We start from the raw sequence: 16,463 nt of genomic DNA on the forward strand, positions 1-16,463 counted from the left end.
TTTTCTCGCCCTGGAGGACGGGGGCAGCGGGACTGGGCGTCCGCCGCTCCCATCGTCCAGGGCGAGAAAATCCCCGTTCGTATCTGCGGATCCGACATAAGTCGGATCCGCGTAACTCGGGGACTGCCTGTATACATATTTAAACAGTATGGCAGGGGAAATATATTTGTACATATGTTAGTCTCACAGCAAAATGACCAAGCAATATTTTATCAACTACAGTTGGTTAACAATGTAGTAAAAGTGTCTTGATTGGTTAATAATTAAATCACACTGTGTTTTAATATCAGGTTCACGAGCCACAAGTGGCAGCACTTAAGTCTGAGTATCACTGGTTTAGATGTTATCCCTCAGTGCCGATGCAAGTTAAGTACAGCAATGCCCAGATCCCCATTTATCTTTATACAGCATGAACCTGTAAGCTCAGCTAGGATCTCTCGGATGGGAGTTCCACGTGTGTAGGCATAGCCATGAGCCCGATATGCTGTTATCAAGTGATCTGTTGGTTTTATGGCAGCTTCGAGTCCAACACAGCACGCTTCCTGTTGTAGAGGAAAAATAAGACTGACAATGGGACAAAACATCAGATTCCTCTACTCAGCTCTTGAGGCTGGGAGCCAACGTCCCTATTCCATAGTTAGAAGACCTGTAGCAATGGAGGGCATCACATACACTCAACTACCCTGCATCCCAAAGAAACATACCCCTGACAAATGAGACTGGCGCTAGGTCCTTTGAGTGTCCACAGACTACAACAGTCTGCAGCTCCAAAATAATCAAAACCAGAACAGGACGAAACTGATGATTAGGTCAAGGAAGGTGAGAGACTGGGAATGCTTGTGGACCATTGGCACTGCCTGTGTAATCAACCACTTAAGCACTGCTCTTCCCATGCTCCCTAAGACTGACCTTTTCCCTTGCCCATAATTAAGGCAAAGATTTTGTCTCACGTATTTTTAGTAAAAGTCAGGGACAGGTCACAGACAATAATGAAAAATTCACAGAAGTCCATGACCTATCTATGACTTTTACTAAAAATATGCAAAACAAAATGAGGAGTGAAAGGTTCCCCAAATCACCCAAAGGGACCCTGCAGGGTCACCCCACCCATTCAGATTACCCCCACTGCCTGTGGCAGCTGAGAGTTCAGGGTCTACTCACTGCTTGGGAGCTCTGGGACACCTCTGCCCTCCACCCTGACTGGAAGCTGTTGGGTGCCCTTTGTGGCTGAGAGCTTAGGCCCCTGCAGCTCCCAGCCCCCAAGAGTAGCAGGGATACTATGACCCCCAGGCTCAAGTCACAGAGGTCTCTGGAAGTCAGATTCCACGACCTCCGTAACAAAGTCATAGCTCTATCCACAACTGACAAGTGGAGACAAGTATCAACCAACTCCCAGAAGATGGGATTTATCATTTACCTGACCATCATACAAGTGGCAGAAGCCACGAATAATCTTCTGTTTATATAGCTGATCTGCCTTCAGTTCCATGCGCCGAATGGTCTGCATAGTCCTGTAATAACGGAGTCCCTCTTCCCGAGTAAGTACTGTTGTGACAGGAGGACCCTCTTCCAGGCGATGGAGATCGCATTTCTACAGAAACAGTCATGGAGTTACTTCAGTAACGTATGTTCTTGTTTGTCATCTCAGCACTAAAAATCTAATGTATTAATAATGTTCACGTTCCACTTGGTTTTTTGAACAGGAAAACCTGAATATATAGGTCTAAACCAGTGGGTCTCAACCTTTCCAGATTAGCGTGCTTGTTTCAGGAGTCTGTTTTGTCTTGCATAATGCCAAGTTTCTTACAAGCTACTTAAAAAACAAATTCACTAAAGTACAGGTTGGACCTCCCTGGTCCGGCACCTTCGGGACCTGAGCTGTCCCAAACCAGGGAGTTTACTGGACCTGGGAAGGTCAGTGCTCCCCTGCTGACTGCCCCGCTCCCGGGCCCCTCTTCCTGGGGCTCCCTGCACTACTGCTGGCCCCCAGGTTCCCCACATTGCTGGATCTCCCCATGTTGCTGTCTGCACACTGCCCCAGTATCCCCCAGGATTCCTAGCTGGGACCACCTGGACGGTGAGACCCTGCTACCGCATGGTGTTCCTCAGGGTTCCGTGGCAGGAACCGACTAGCAACCTTGCACCTTTGCTAGGGCTGGCCCCAGCCCCTGGGGTTCCCCCGGCAGGGCTGCCCGCCTTCACCACCCCCGCTTCAGCTGGGGAGTTCCTCGGCCCGTGCTGCCCAGTCACCCCCCACCTCACTGCCACCTGGAGTTTCCCAGCCAGCGCTCCCACCACCAGCAGCCCCACTGCAGCAGGGTATATTCCCTGACTGGAGCTGGGATTCCCTGCTGGGGGGTTTCCCCTGACAGGGCAGAGGCTCCCAAGCCATATCTAGTCCCATTGACATTGGGGGTTCCCCAGCCAGGTTGTGGGCTTTGCAGCTGCTGCTGGCCCAGCCTGGGCACCCCAGCCCTTGCATTCTCTCAGCTGGCTCCCACTCCTGCCTCTGTTGTACTCTGATCAAGCAACATCTGTGGCCCTGCCAAACCATGGATGATGCTGGATCAGAAAGTCCTGAATCTGGAAGGTTCAACCTGTACCACAGCACACTATCAATGAAAAATTGTTTACTGTCTCATTTTTACCATATAATTATAAATCAATTGGAATATAGTGTACCTGCATTTCAGTGTATGCTATGTAGAGCAGTATAAGCAAGTCACAGTCTGCATGAAATTTTAATTTATATCAACTTCACTAATGCTTTTAATGTAGCCTGTTGTAAAATTAGACACATATCTATAGGAGCTGATGTACTTCCTTGAAGATCCTGGTGTACTCTTATTTGAAAACCACTAAAGTAAACAAATAAAACTGAAGTTTTCATATTGCTTCAAATCTCATGGCATATCTACACAGCAGGGCTAAAGCCGAAATAAACTACGCAACTTGAGCTACGTCAACCGCTTATTTCAGCTTTTGGCACTTTTTATGCAGCAGAAAGTCAGAATTAGAGCATTCTTTCTCTGACTTCCTTTACTCCATGTAAAATGAGGGTTATAGAAGCTGGAGAAAGAAGTCCGCCAGCTCAACATTATGTCAAAATAACTTCTGTGTAGACACAGACTGTTATTTTGGAATAACATCAGTTTCAGAATCCACCCAGATCAGGCTACTGCCTGCCCCTTGGATGCATTGGTGTTACGCAACTATGGTTCAGATCTCTGACACCAAGAGCCAGCCCATAAGAATAAGGTTTCATCCTGGCTCTTACCAGTCCAATTACTCTTTACACAGTAATACCAGCCTTTCCAGTCCCATGTCTTCTTAACTATGTCTGGTCCCAAGTTCTTAACAACCACCTACATTTTTCATATCTGCTCAGTCATCCCTGAAGACTGTCCCCCAGATACCAGCTTATTTTGGCGCACACTCCACACAATTTTCACAACAGAAACCTGATTGGTATGAAAATAGACAGCCAGAGGCTTTGCACTTTCTTATTAAGGCCCCTTTTCTAATAAGGGTTGGTAATCTATTGATTTAAAAGGTTCTCAGCTTACCCCTTAGCTATAAGGGGGATCCAGTATTAACAGGCACCAGTTTCTTCCTTGTCACCTCTACCCTTTTTCCCAATACCCCAGCCTACCATGCCTCTTCCCACCCTCGCTACATAAGAAAAGCTGATTGAAGCAGGCAGGAGATGCTTGGAGGGAGAAGAGTGTGCTGACTGAAGGTGGGTGCTAATCACCCACTAATTTATTTCATGTTGGAAAACTTTCAGAGAGATGGCACCTATGTCAGTATTTATTCACAGTCCCCTGCCTTCACATTGTCCCCCAAGGTTCTGGATGCACTTCCATTTTAAAATGGTTTGCCCCTCTTTCTTCCTTCTTAGTCACTATTCACAACAGATATTTCAAACACTGGTTTTTCAGTTTCAAAACATCCCTATTTGCTTTGATGGCTCCTCATTGTTTTTTCCTGGGCTAGCCAATGGCTACATCTTTGAGGCTAGTCTCCGCTGGCTGGGGATATAGTTCATCTCTGCTTCATTGCTTCACCACCCTGTTGTGAGGTGATGCTACAATTTTCTATACATACCCCCATACATAGATTCACAGCCATAAACTGTATACGTCTCATAATGGCTATTAAGGTCTGTGTACGACAAGCATTCATAGAAAATTTTACTCAGGATAATTTTACAATACAAAAACATAACATATAATCAATGGAGGTGCTTATTTTGGGGGGTTATGCTTTCCGATCTCTCTTTGGGATATCTGGACCCTGATTGCCACACGTGGGGAGCAGCAAATGCCACCCCTCCGACAGAAGACTGTCAGGAAAAACCAAATAGGAGAGAATGATTGAGCTCGTTAAAATAACCTACTGACTTCAAACTTTAGATTCTGCAGAAACTAAAATAGGGCCAAAAGATGAACAATGTATTTCTACTAAAAGCCAGGTCTCTCTGGTGCCTACAAGCAAGGTGGGTATGAAGACAGACTTTCATCCTCATGAGTCCATGCAGATGATTAGCTTAACTAGCTCTCAAGACATGTACTAAAGGACAAAACTAGCACAACAAATGGGTATAAACTAGTCATGAATAAATGTAGATGGGAAATTACAAGGCTTCTAGCCATCAGAGGAGTGAGGTTCTGGAGCTGCCTTCCAACAGGATTAGTGGGGGTAAATAACCTACCTAATTTTAAGATAGCTCTTGAAGTGCTTATATTATATATGGTAGTTGCCTCAACAGCAAGATACTAGGCTTCATGACTCAGGAAGTTTCTGCCAGTCCTGAGTTCAGGATATTTCAGTTTTTCACCTCAATAATTTATGCTATTTCCTGAGCTTTTTGGTTATTTCAGAATCTTACTTTAGCATTTTAAATATTACCAATGGCAATAATTTTTATTCTTGTCATGCAACTTGACTTTTTTTCATGCACTGAAGAAATATCAGTTGTGAACTCCTGCCAGCTGCAGATAGATAAGGAAATGTTTGGTTCTGAACATTCAAAATGATGGTGTGTTTTTTTTTTTTTTAACAGAAAATCAATACATGAAATCCACAGTGGCAATAGCTACAATACTTCTATTAAATGCTAATTCTCAAAAATGAACTATTCCACTTCCTTACCTTAACATCAAATGTAGCCTCACTTGCAAAGTCTGCATAGTTACGAGATGCCACCACCACACGGGAAACCTAAAAAAAGGAATATGTATTATGTAACTTTAGAAGTCAACAACTATCCCAAGGAAAAAGAACATTTCCCCAGTCACTTAAACAATCAGTCACCATTATACTTAGTGATAGAAATGTAGCCGTGTTAGTCTGGGGTAGTTGAAGCAAAATGCAGGACAATGTAGCACTTTAAAGACTAACAAGATGGTTTATTAGATGATGAGCTTTCGTGGGCCAGACCCACTTCCTCAGATCAAATAGTGGAAGAAAGTAGTCACAACCATATATACCAAAGGATACAATTTAAAAAATGAACAAATATGAAAAGGACAAATCACATTGCAGAACAGAAGGGGGATGCGGGGGGGAGGGGGAGGAAGGAAGGTAAGTGTCTGTGAATTGATGATATTAAAGGTAGGGAGAGTGGGATGTTTGTGAGTTAATGGTATTACAGGTGATAATTGGGGAAACTGTCTTGGTAATGGGTGAGATAGTTCAAATTCTTGTTAAGTCCTTGTTGGCAAGTGTCGAATTTTAACATGAATGACAGTTCAGAGGATTCCCTTTCAAGTGCAGATGTAAAAGGTCTTTGTAGCAGAATGCAGGTGGCTAAGTCATTTAGAGAGTGTCCTTTCTGGTTAAAGTGGCAAGAAACTGTTTTCTCTTTGTGATCTTGTCTGATATCTGTTTTGTGGGCATTAATCCTTTGGCGAAGTGTCTGAGATGTTTGTCCAATGTACATAGCAGACGGACACTTTCGGCACATGATAGCATAGATTATATTTCTGGATGCGCAGGAATATGTGTTCTTGATCTTATAACTCACTTGGTTAGGTCCAATAATGGTATCAGCAGAATGAATATGTGGACAAAGCTGGCAACGGGGTTTGTTGCAAGGGAAGGTACCAGGGTTGGTATTAGTGTGGTATGTCCTGTGGTGGTTGGTAAGAATCATCTTGAGGTTAGGTGGTTGTCTATAGGAGACTATGGGTCTGTCTCCCAGAGCCTCTTTGAGTATGTTATCCTGTTCCAATATAGGCTGTAGTTTATTGATAATGTGTTGGACAGGTTTAAGTTGGGGGTTGTAGGTGATGACAAGTGGTGTTCTATTGTTGGTTTTCTTGGGTCTGTCTTGAAGTAGATGGTTTCTAGGTATTCGTCTGGCTCTTTCAATTTGCTTTTTTATCTCTCTGGGTGGGTAGTTGAGGTTTATAAATGCTTGGTAGAGATCCTGAAGCTTCTGGTCTCTGTCAGTGGGATTAGAGCAGATGCGGTTGTATCGAAGGGCTTGGCTATAGACGATGGATCGTGTGGTGTGTTCTGGATGGGAGCTGGAAGCATGTAGGTAACTGTATGAGTCGGTGGGTTTTCTGTAGAGAGTGTGTCTAATTTTCCATTGTTGATTTGTACGGTGGTGTCCAGGAAGTGGATCTCTCGTGTAGAATGGTCCAGGCTGAGGTTGATGGTGGGGTGTAGGTTGTTGAAATCTCTGTGGAATATCTCCAGTGTTTCTTGGCCATGCGTCCAGATCATAAAGATGTCATCGATGTACCGTAGGTAGAGGAGGGGTGAAAGGGGACGGGAGTTGAGGAAACGTTGTTCTAGGTCAGCCATAAAGATGTTAGCATACTGTGGGGCCATGCGTGTACCCATGGCTTTGCCGCTGATCTGGAGGTATAAGTTGTTCTCAAACTGGAAATAATTGTGGGTGAGAACAAAGTTACATAGGTCTGCTATCAGGTTGGCAGTAGTGTCCTCTGGGATAGTGTTTCTAATTGCTTGTAATCCGTCTTCATGTGGGATGTTGGTATATAGAGCTTCTACATCCATGGTGGCAAGGATGGTATTATTGGGGAGGTTATCGATGTTTTGTAGTTTCCTTAGGAAGTCAGTAGTGTCTCGGAGATAGCTGGGGGTATTGGTTACGAAGGGTTTGAGAAGAGTGTCTACATAGCTGGATAGACCAGTAGTGAGCGTGCCAATACCAGAGATGATGGGACATCCGGGGTGCCCAGGTTTATGGATCTTGGGAAGTAGATAGAACAATCCTGGTCGGGGGTCAGGAGGTGATTCTGTGTGGATTTGTTCCCGAGTAGCTGTGGGGAGGCTTTTAAGGAGACAGTGTAGTTTCTTTTGGTATTCCAAGGTGGGATCAAAGGAGAGAGGTTTGTAAAATGTGGTGTTTGAGAGTTGTCTGGTTGCCTCCTGGTTATAGTCGGCCTTATTCATAATGACCACAGCACCCCCTTTGTCAGCTGGTTTGATTACAATGTCCAGGTTGTTTTTGAGACTCTGGATGGCATGGTGTTCAGCGCGGCTAAGACCACTAATACCAACCCTGGTACCTTCCCTTGCAACAAACCCCGTTGCCAGCTTTGTCCACATATTCATTCTGCTGATACCATTATTGGACCTAACCAAGTGAGTTATAAGATCAAGAACACATATTCCTGCGCATCCAGAAATATAATCTATGCTATCATGTGCCGAAAGTGTCCGTCTGCTATGTACATTGGACAAACATCTCAGACACTTCGCCAAAGGATTAATGCCCACAAAACAGATATCAGACAAGATCACAAAGAGAAAACAGTTTCTTGTCATTTCAACCAGAAAGGACACAGTCTTAATGACCTGCTAACCTGCATCCTACTTCAGAAGACATTCAAATCTGCACTTGAAAGGGAATCCTCTGAACTGGCATTCATGCTAAAATTCGACACCCTCCGCACCGGACTTAATAAAGACCCCAACTATCTTACACATTACAAAGATAGCTTCCCCAATTATCACCTCTAATTAACCTCTATTAACTCACAGACATTTCCCCTTCCCCACCTCTAATATCATTAACTCACTGGCATTCACCTTCCTCCCTGCCCCCCCCCCCCCACACACATCCCCCTTCTGTTCTGTAATGTGATTTGTCCTTTTCATGTGTGCTCATTTTTTTTAAATTGTATCCTTTGGTATATATGGTTGTGACTGTTTTCTTCCATTATTTGATCTGAGGAAGTGGGTCTGGCCCACGAAAGCTCATCATCTAATAAACCATCTTGTTAGTCTTTAAAGTGCTACATTGTCCTGCATTTTGCTTGAGTAGTTGAGTAACCTCAAATTCTTTTTGGTTAGTTGACTATTCTATAGTCCCTGGAGGTCAGGGCCTGCAACCAGTGGAGAAGCCCCCTGCTACCGTGCGCTGCTGCTTCTGTATCAGAGGCAGCACAGTGGGTGCTGGGGGGAGCTGGTCTGTGAGGGGAGCCAGCTTAAAAAACAGCTCCCCTTGCAGACGGGTTGCTTGTTGCACTGTGCTGCTGCCTCTGATACAAAAGCAGAAGTATGGGGTGGCAGCAGTCCCTGTCCAGGAGGGGTCTGAGCTACTGGGCCTGGCACAACCCGGAACTGAGCTGGGCTGCCTCCCTGCCCAGGTCCCAATACACTTAAAATGCAGAGGCCCCTGGACTCATCATGACCCAAGACTGAGCTGGGCTGCTGACCAGCCCACTAAAAAAATTTACTGGCAGGGGAGGGGGGAAATGCGTGTAGTCTATAGCATTAACCTATAAGCTTTTGCTTATTGGTTAATTGACTATACAATTACATCCCTAGCACAGAATGACCCAGAGAAACACAGTCATAGCTTGGAAACAGTGTGAAAATTAGGGATTTTAAGTAGTGATTAATTTGATAGTTGAGCAGTCGATGGAATGGCACTTAAAAGTGCTCACTTCCAGCTCATGCTGGGTCTCAGCACAACTCCCAGATGTGGTCTGCACTCTTAAAGGGACAGAGAGGAGGCTGGCTTATTCTCTGCTTCCCCGTGGGGTCTCAGGACAACCCTCCCCAGCGCTGCCACTCTGTGTTCTTTAAGGGACTGAGCAGCCAGTCCCGCAAGACTCAGCACAAGCCTCCCCTCCCTTCCCCACAACTCCTTCCCACTGCCACTTCGCATTCTGAAAGGGACAAAGCAGCCAGTCCCACGGGTCTCCACATAAGCTCCACTCCATCTCCAGGCTGCCACTCTGCATTATTAGGGATAGGGGAGCCGGCAGCAAGAGCACGCTGGCTCAGTGTGTTGGACCCATACATTGCAAATGCTGCAGACCAGAGACCTGCGGAAAAGGGCCAACCTTTCTTGGTTTCACTGTATTTCACTAAGAGGGTAGGCTTACCAGGTAACCTTTCCCTCCCCCCAAAGGAAACAGAGCACTTTAACACATTGCTGGGAAGACTGCTTCCAGGCTTGAAAGACCTTGTAATGTAAATAAGGTCTTCATCCTGCAAATGCTAATCCCTGTTGCACTTGTGAGGCACTCTGAAGAATCAAGAAGCTAAAAAACAAAGACCTGGCATCCACCCTTAATGACTTTCAAAGGCTGGCTCTGTCCCCAAGCAAACTGTAAAACCTAATGGCAGTCACTTATCTGAAACCCATAGACATTGTTTGGGAACAGGCAACTCTAGTCACAGTAAGGAGGAGTCCTGTGGCACCTTATAGACTAACAGATTTATTGGAGCATAAGCTTTTGTGGGCAAAGACCCACTTCATCATGATCTGAAGAAGTGGGTCTTTGCCCACAAAAGCTTTATGCTCCAATAAATCTGTTAGTCTATAAGATGCCACAGGACTCATCGCTTTTGCAGATTCAGACTAATATGGCTACCCCTGAAACAAAAACACCAGACTAACATGGCTACCCCTCTGATTCTAGTCTCAGTGTCACTGAATCCCCTGAGCTAGGGCTCAGAGTCAGGCATGACAGGTTACAAATAGATTCCTTTTAAAAATAAAAAAGGAACTCTGGTTTCTGGAGTTCTTGTCCAGCCAGATCTTGCTTCTCTACTTCCAGTCCCCTCCCCAGCAGCCCTCTGAGGCTCAAAGGGAATCCCATTCTCTTCTCATGCTGGCCAGTGCAGCTGGAGATCAGACTTTCTGTCTTTCCCAGCTCCTTTCCCCACCACTCATGGGCTGGCACTGAGGTGGACTGTCCTCTACCTGACTACTCCTTCACATCCTTAGTGAAAACACAAGAGCAAGGGGCCTAAGACACATAAAGCTTCAAAAAGGATATGTAACAGAACAAGCAGTACATTTTAAAACAAAGTGTGCATGAATTAGGGGGACTATTCTACACTCAACATTACCTTGTAACTCTCACAAATGATCGTTATGCTGCAAAATAATGTAGCAGATTCTCCCCCCGCCCCCATACACAAGACATGGACATCAGGATTATCCATCCATTTAGTGTCTATTCAGCAGAGTGAATACAACATTTAACTCTGTTTCCAAAAGCTCAAGTTGCTATCTAGCACTACAAAAGAGCAATTCCAGTAACTCATTCAGCCAAGCAGCTGACATACATGGTCTCCAAAAAGAAGATCATGAAGTTCCCTTCTCACCCCATATATATTTTTTAAAAGTAAGTCCTTACAGATGGATATGTAAAATCCTGTTTAATTGGTTAACTGATTAAACATGTTTAATCCATTAATTGATTAAAGGGGGCACAGGCGAGGGCAGATAAGGAAAAATCTAAGATTGAAGATGTTCAAGAAAAATTCTGAAAATTATATTAAATTATTAAAATGCAGCAATACTACTAGTGCTCTCTAGCCATTTTATGTGTGAAGTTAAAATGAGCAAGTATAGGTACATATAAAAAGCTAGAAAGTTCATAAAGCAGATTATGTATGTATACAATTTTAACCGGTCAAAACCAAATTTTTACAGAAGTGATGAGGACCTTACCTCACTAACAGCACCCTAAAATAGCAGCAATTGGAGGAAACAAAAGAGAGAAGAGTCAGCAGCTGTAATAAAGCATTTCAGGGAATAAATAATCAATAGACTAGTAGCAAAATAAAAGATAGTGCTACAATTTATTTTGCTTATGGATGCACTTTGGGGACTCATGGCTTGATTCTTCCCTGCTCTGGACTTCATACCTGTGCATATGGCATACAAACTACTGTATAAGTAAAATATTACCTTATGAAGTGTATGTAAGTGCTACTCTTGACAGACAGTATATTAACACTGACTCTGAACCAATATAAGTAACAACATCCAGGGGAAAGAATCAAACCCAAAATTTTCAAACCAGGAAGCCTAAAATTGGGTTTCTAAATAGAACTAACTTGGGCACTCAAATATACAACACTAAAGAAAGCCCAGGCCATTTCTAATTGGGTGCCTCAATGTAGACTTAGGAGCTAGTTATCAGCAACTGCATTTTATATTTAAAAGATCACAGGTAGTAAAAGAGCTACATTAGAGGGGACATATCCACTGAAAGATTATCTCCTGATCTCCAGGAAGGGTACTCTGCTACTTCCTTCTGTAGGGGCTATCATTGTGAAAGTAAAGTTTAAATGCTTTAAATTAGGGGTGTAGCCTCATAATACTAAGTGTCCTAAAATGTATTTAAAATATCAGTTCTTGATGAAAATGACCTTCACAAAAGCAGTGACAACATGTATTGTCAGGAACTAAACCCAGCAGTATAAAAGGCCACTGTAAGATTTACAAGAGTTCATAATCTGAGGGGGGAAATAGTTTGTCAAGTATTTAATATTTTAACATTTCATTACTAAAACTACTTTACAGATCTCTTAAAGGCCATTTTCCTCTTCCAGGAGGCTCCCTCCCTTCTGCAGAGTTCCTTATTTCTGCAAGGGTACATCTACACTAGGAAATTATTTCGAAATAACTAAATTCTAAATAACTCCCGAAACAGCATCCCCCCACTATGAGGGATCCTTGAAATTAATCCAAGACAGGCTCCATTATTGTGAATATGCTCCCACAACTCAGAGCCCCAGAAAGCACTGGGGAGTAATTACTTCAAATTACTCTGGGGAGTTATTTCAAAAGAGCAGCAGCGAAGCATCCACACTAATGCTATTTCGAAATAAGTGTTATTTCTGAGGAAAGCAAAAGTACAGATATTGAAATAACGCAGCCCGTTATTTCAAAATAACTTCCTAGTGTAGACTAGGGTCAAGAGAGCTGTCTGCCCTTTCTGAGGTAGTCCTCTCCGGCTGTAGTGTCTGTTTATACAGCTGTAATTTATAAAATACAATCAGGTCAAGAGAATTTATTTCTGAGGAGTTTGGGGGGTTTTGAGTTATCTGCTTCACCCAAAGCTGTTCTCAAAATGAAAATGTAATAGAAATCCATTTATAAACTGCTTCATGGAGTTAAATTTAATACATTTTACTTCACTGAAAGCATACTGAATATGAAGTTGAGCAGCAGGCAAAAAAAATCCTAAGCATAAGAATGGGGTGGAGGGTGTACCAGAATGCATAATGAAAGGAGAATGGAAAAAAAATACATATGAATTGTGTTGCAAAAGACATCAAGTGTGTAGAAAAGGAAAGGCCACTGACAACTGAAAGAATTGTCTCTGCTTCTACTCATGCCCTCATTCCATAATCTTGGAAGTAGATGATTGGGCAAATATACAACTCTAAAGAAAGCCCAGGCAATTTCTAATTGGGTACCTCAATGTAGACTTAGGAACTAGTTATCAGCACCTGAATTTTATGATTTAAAAGATCATAAAAGTAGATGTTTGGTCTATCAGCCTGGCAAGTTTAAACAAAAGACAAAAAAGCCCACTCATGTGCCCAGGATGTTAAATTGCATTCAATCAGCTAATTGAGTAGTTGATGGAATTACCGTCAACTACTTGATTAGCTGATAAGAGGGGAAACTGCAGAGCTGCAGTGGGGTTGGCTCCCAACCCTGGGAGCCAACCCCACTGCAGTTCTGACTTTTAAATGTAGTAAGAGCTTGGCAGATGCTGGGGGGAACCGGTTTCTAAGCCAACTCCCCCCACCCCGCTGCCTCTAATACAGACAGCAGTGGGAGGAGAAGTGACTTGTTGAGTAGTGATTTGACTGCCGGATAAGCCTATGCTTATTGGGTAGTCGACTACTTGACTAGTCACTTATATCCTTAGTCCAAGCTGCAGAACAAGCAGGAGAACAAACCTAACTCAGAAAAATCAACCTTTTTAATACAGTTCTCAAAAGTGTATTTGCTGATTTACAGAACTGTAATAAGACACTCTAGAAAGTAAAAGGACAAATGGGTGTATGTTGTAGCATAAGGAGGAGGGAATAAAATGATACACTAATCAGCTCATTTGTCTATTCGTATTCAACCCTCAAATTTGCCAATTTTCATTTACAGAAATTGTCTATTACTATTCTCCTAAAAATGCTGCCCGTTCATTCACTTTGTCTACTGGATAACTTTAGGCAAGTCCCTTCACCTCTATGTCTCAGTTTCCTTCTTTTGTGAAAGGGAGAAAACTCCTCTAAAGCAGTTTGAGATCTTAGGATAAAAAAATACTGTTTTAGAACTAGGTATTACTAACCACTTTTACTTTCTATTTTTAACCCACCAAATCCTTTGTCAAAGTAATTCCTACCCATAGCAATGCCCCCTTATGTCCTTTCTCTACACAGCAAACCTTAATCTAGTTACAAACCAGAAGTAATTCTGCTAAAGTCAGAGTTACACTAATATAAAACCAATGTAAGAAATAAAAGCTCCATTAATTTTTAGCTTCTCTTCCAAAGTCTTCTCCACATTAGCCCCATGATGCTAAAGTGAGCAATTCATCCTATTGGTCTCAGGGCTTGTCTACATTTACCATGCTGCAGCAGTACCTCTATAGCACTTAGTGAAGGTATTTCCTATACCAAGGGTTGGCAACCCCGGGCATGTGTCACAAATGGCACACAAACCAATTTTCACTTGAATGCAGGGTGGTAGCTCAGCCCCGCCCCTGCCCCCACACGCGAGAGCTCATGCTGTGGCTCCAGCCTCACCTTCACAGAAACAGCTGTTCGGGTGGGGAGCAGGAGAGGCATGCACATGTCCCTGGGGCTGCCCCTGCCCCTGCCCAGCCTGGACATACAGCTCCTGGTAGCTAAGGGGTTAACCTCCCCCTCCCCATGCTACAGGCTCTGTCTGATTCCTGCTTCAGGAGGCAATGGGGATGGGCCTGCTCAGCTGGGCGGCCTGTCACATGTGGCACGCCAGAGCCCAGGGTGTGCTGCATTGCTCCCCGCAGGCTGTGTGCAGGAGCAGGATGCCCTTTCCCCAGCCCCCTGCTGTGCCAGGCTGAGCTGGAGCCAGCCTGGGCTCTGCCTGCCTCAGCCCAGGAGCCACAGCCTTCAGGCACATGGCTGGGCTCAGTAGGGAAGAGACTCTGCCCTTCCTGCCTCTCCTCATCCAAGCACTTGTGCCCTCCCGGTGAATGCGCTGGGGGCACAGGGAAGTAGGGGCAGGAAGGAAGGGTGAAAGAAGGATGGGAGGAGGCAGGAGTTGCACTGAGGGACATGGGGCATTGCAGGGTGTCAGGCTGGAGGAATCATAGGGCTGAGGCTGGAGCAGAAGGAAGATGTGAGGGAAGATACAATTTTACTTTGCAGAAGCTGCACTCTCCTTTACTCCCCACTTCTTTGCCTCCCTCCCCAACTAGCTATTTGGCCGCATTCTCATCCTCTGACCTTTTCTGTGTTACTCCCCCCAAACTCCTTTTCATACCCCTACTCACACCCTCTCCTGCAGCCAAACTCCCTTCCAGACCCTGCCCTCCTCACCCATCCTGCACCACACTTCTCATCCAGATCCTGCATCCCTGTCCCACTTGCTGGCAGCCCTGTCCTGCACACTGAACCCCTCATTTTTGTTCCCTCCCCAGAGCCTAAGGGGGTTCACAAAATTCACTAACTCTGGAACCCCAGAAAAGTAAATCTGACTTATGGGAAGTCCTGAACCTCAGTCCTCCCTGTCCCTTCCCCTCACCTCACCTCACGGGGCTGGCATGCCAGAAGAGTGACGTATCTCACTTGGGGGCCACATCAGTGAGGGTAGGATGTTTCGAGGAGGAGTTTTTTTGCTTCTCACTTGTGTGGCCCCCAACGGATTTTTCTGTGGGTCAGTGGCCCCGACGCAGAATCATAGAATCCTAGGACTGGAAGAGACCTCAGGAGGTCACTGAGTCCAGCCCCCTGCCCAAAGAAAAGGTTCCCCATCCCTGCAATAAATAAAGAAAACATTGAAACCTTTTGTCTTGGATATAATATTTTACTTTATTTAAAATGAAATGTAATAAAATAACATGAGAAAGTTAAAATGCGTAATCTGTTTAATAATTTAAATTAAACTGTTCTCCCCAGCTGCAGCACTAGCAAAATGGCTTGGGCTTAATTATGTAATTAATGGTGAATTTCCATTAGCAACTGGTAGACTGCAGAAAGGTTTATGCTGTGAAGAAAGCCCCTCCCCCACTGGGAGAGAGGCACAGCCCAGGTTAGGAGGGTTAAATCTTGGCACACCACTTTGGAAAACAGAGAGGAGTCCTGTGGCACCTTACAGACCAACCGAAGTGTTGGAGCATAAGCTTTCGTGGGCAAAGACCCACTTCGTCAGATGCAACACTTTGGTTAGTCTATAAGGTGCCACAGGACTCCTCGCTGCTTTTGCAGATTCAGAGTAACACGGCTACCCCTCTGATAGGAGTTGGAAGAGTGTGCTGTTTGACACTATTTAGCAACTTCCTATAGTTGATCGGAAAACTATTTTATTTGTTTTTGACAGGATTTGCAGAGTGCTCTTTGCTATCCTACTTAGGTCAGTCCAGTCTTTCCTTCACCAAACTTGGGTACACTCTTGATAGTGAAGGGAAAGTAAGGAGCAAAAGTGAATTGAGAGCGATAAGAAAGGCAGGAAGCAGCCTGAGTGTCTGAAGGCTTCAATTGTCTCCAGTGCATCTTTTGCTAAATGTATTTAACAGAACAGTGATGTATACGTTTAAATAGAATATCAACTTAAAACATTAGTAGAGGAATATGCAGAAACATTCAGTACTGAATGTGTTAGTGAAAGGTAAATGTTTTGGGAAGTTAAAGGGGACTCTTTTCCTGACTGCTAACTTTAGTGATCGTGGGTCTGAGAGCAGTCCACACTAATTGAGGAGAACTGACTTTGAGTTCTTTTCCAGTATGCCACTGACCTTCTTCAATATCACATGGGGAAAAAAGCTTTCCCAGTTACTACTTGCACATGGATCTTACAGCTGATAGAAAAGGGGTGGTGAAGCCAGCTTGTGCAGCACTGTGCTTTGCAGTGCTAGTACAGACCTCCGAGGCTTGGTCTAATCTAGGCACTTATGTGGGTATAACTGTGTCACTCAAGGGTATGTATTTTCCACAACCCTTAATAATATACTGACCTA

General features: G+C 44.2%; 1 protein-coding gene across 2 annotated transcripts in view; it reads right to left on the bottom strand.

Annotated features, from left to right (window-relative positions):
- The window catches only part of PDHA1 (pyruvate dehydrogenase E1 subunit alpha 1), a 32,351-nt gene that overhangs the window by 13,864 nt on the left and 2,024 nt on the right, over positions 1-16,463 (bottom strand). Inside the window, exons 2-5 of one of the 2 annotated variants that reach the window (XM_075913659.2) lie at positions 10,955-10,969; positions 5,155-5,223; positions 1,418-1,591; positions 416-542 (exon numbers count right to left, since the gene is read on the bottom strand). In XM_075913659.2, the coding sequence (XP_075769774.1) occupies positions 416-542; positions 1,418-1,591; positions 5,155-5,223; positions 10,955-10,969 (385 nt within the window). The remainder of the gene's footprint in view (positions 1-415; positions 543-1,417; positions 1,592-5,154; positions 5,224-10,954; positions 10,970-16,463) is intronic. The other variant, XM_075913668.2, reaches the window with a different exon arrangement.

This window comes from Pelodiscus sinensis, chromosome 1 (genome assembly GCF_052426305.1).
Source record: "Pelodiscus sinensis isolate ZL-2025 chromosome 1, ASM5242630v1, whole genome shotgun sequence".
Classification (NCBI taxonomy): Eukaryota; Metazoa; Chordata; order Testudines; family Trionychidae; genus Pelodiscus; species Pelodiscus sinensis.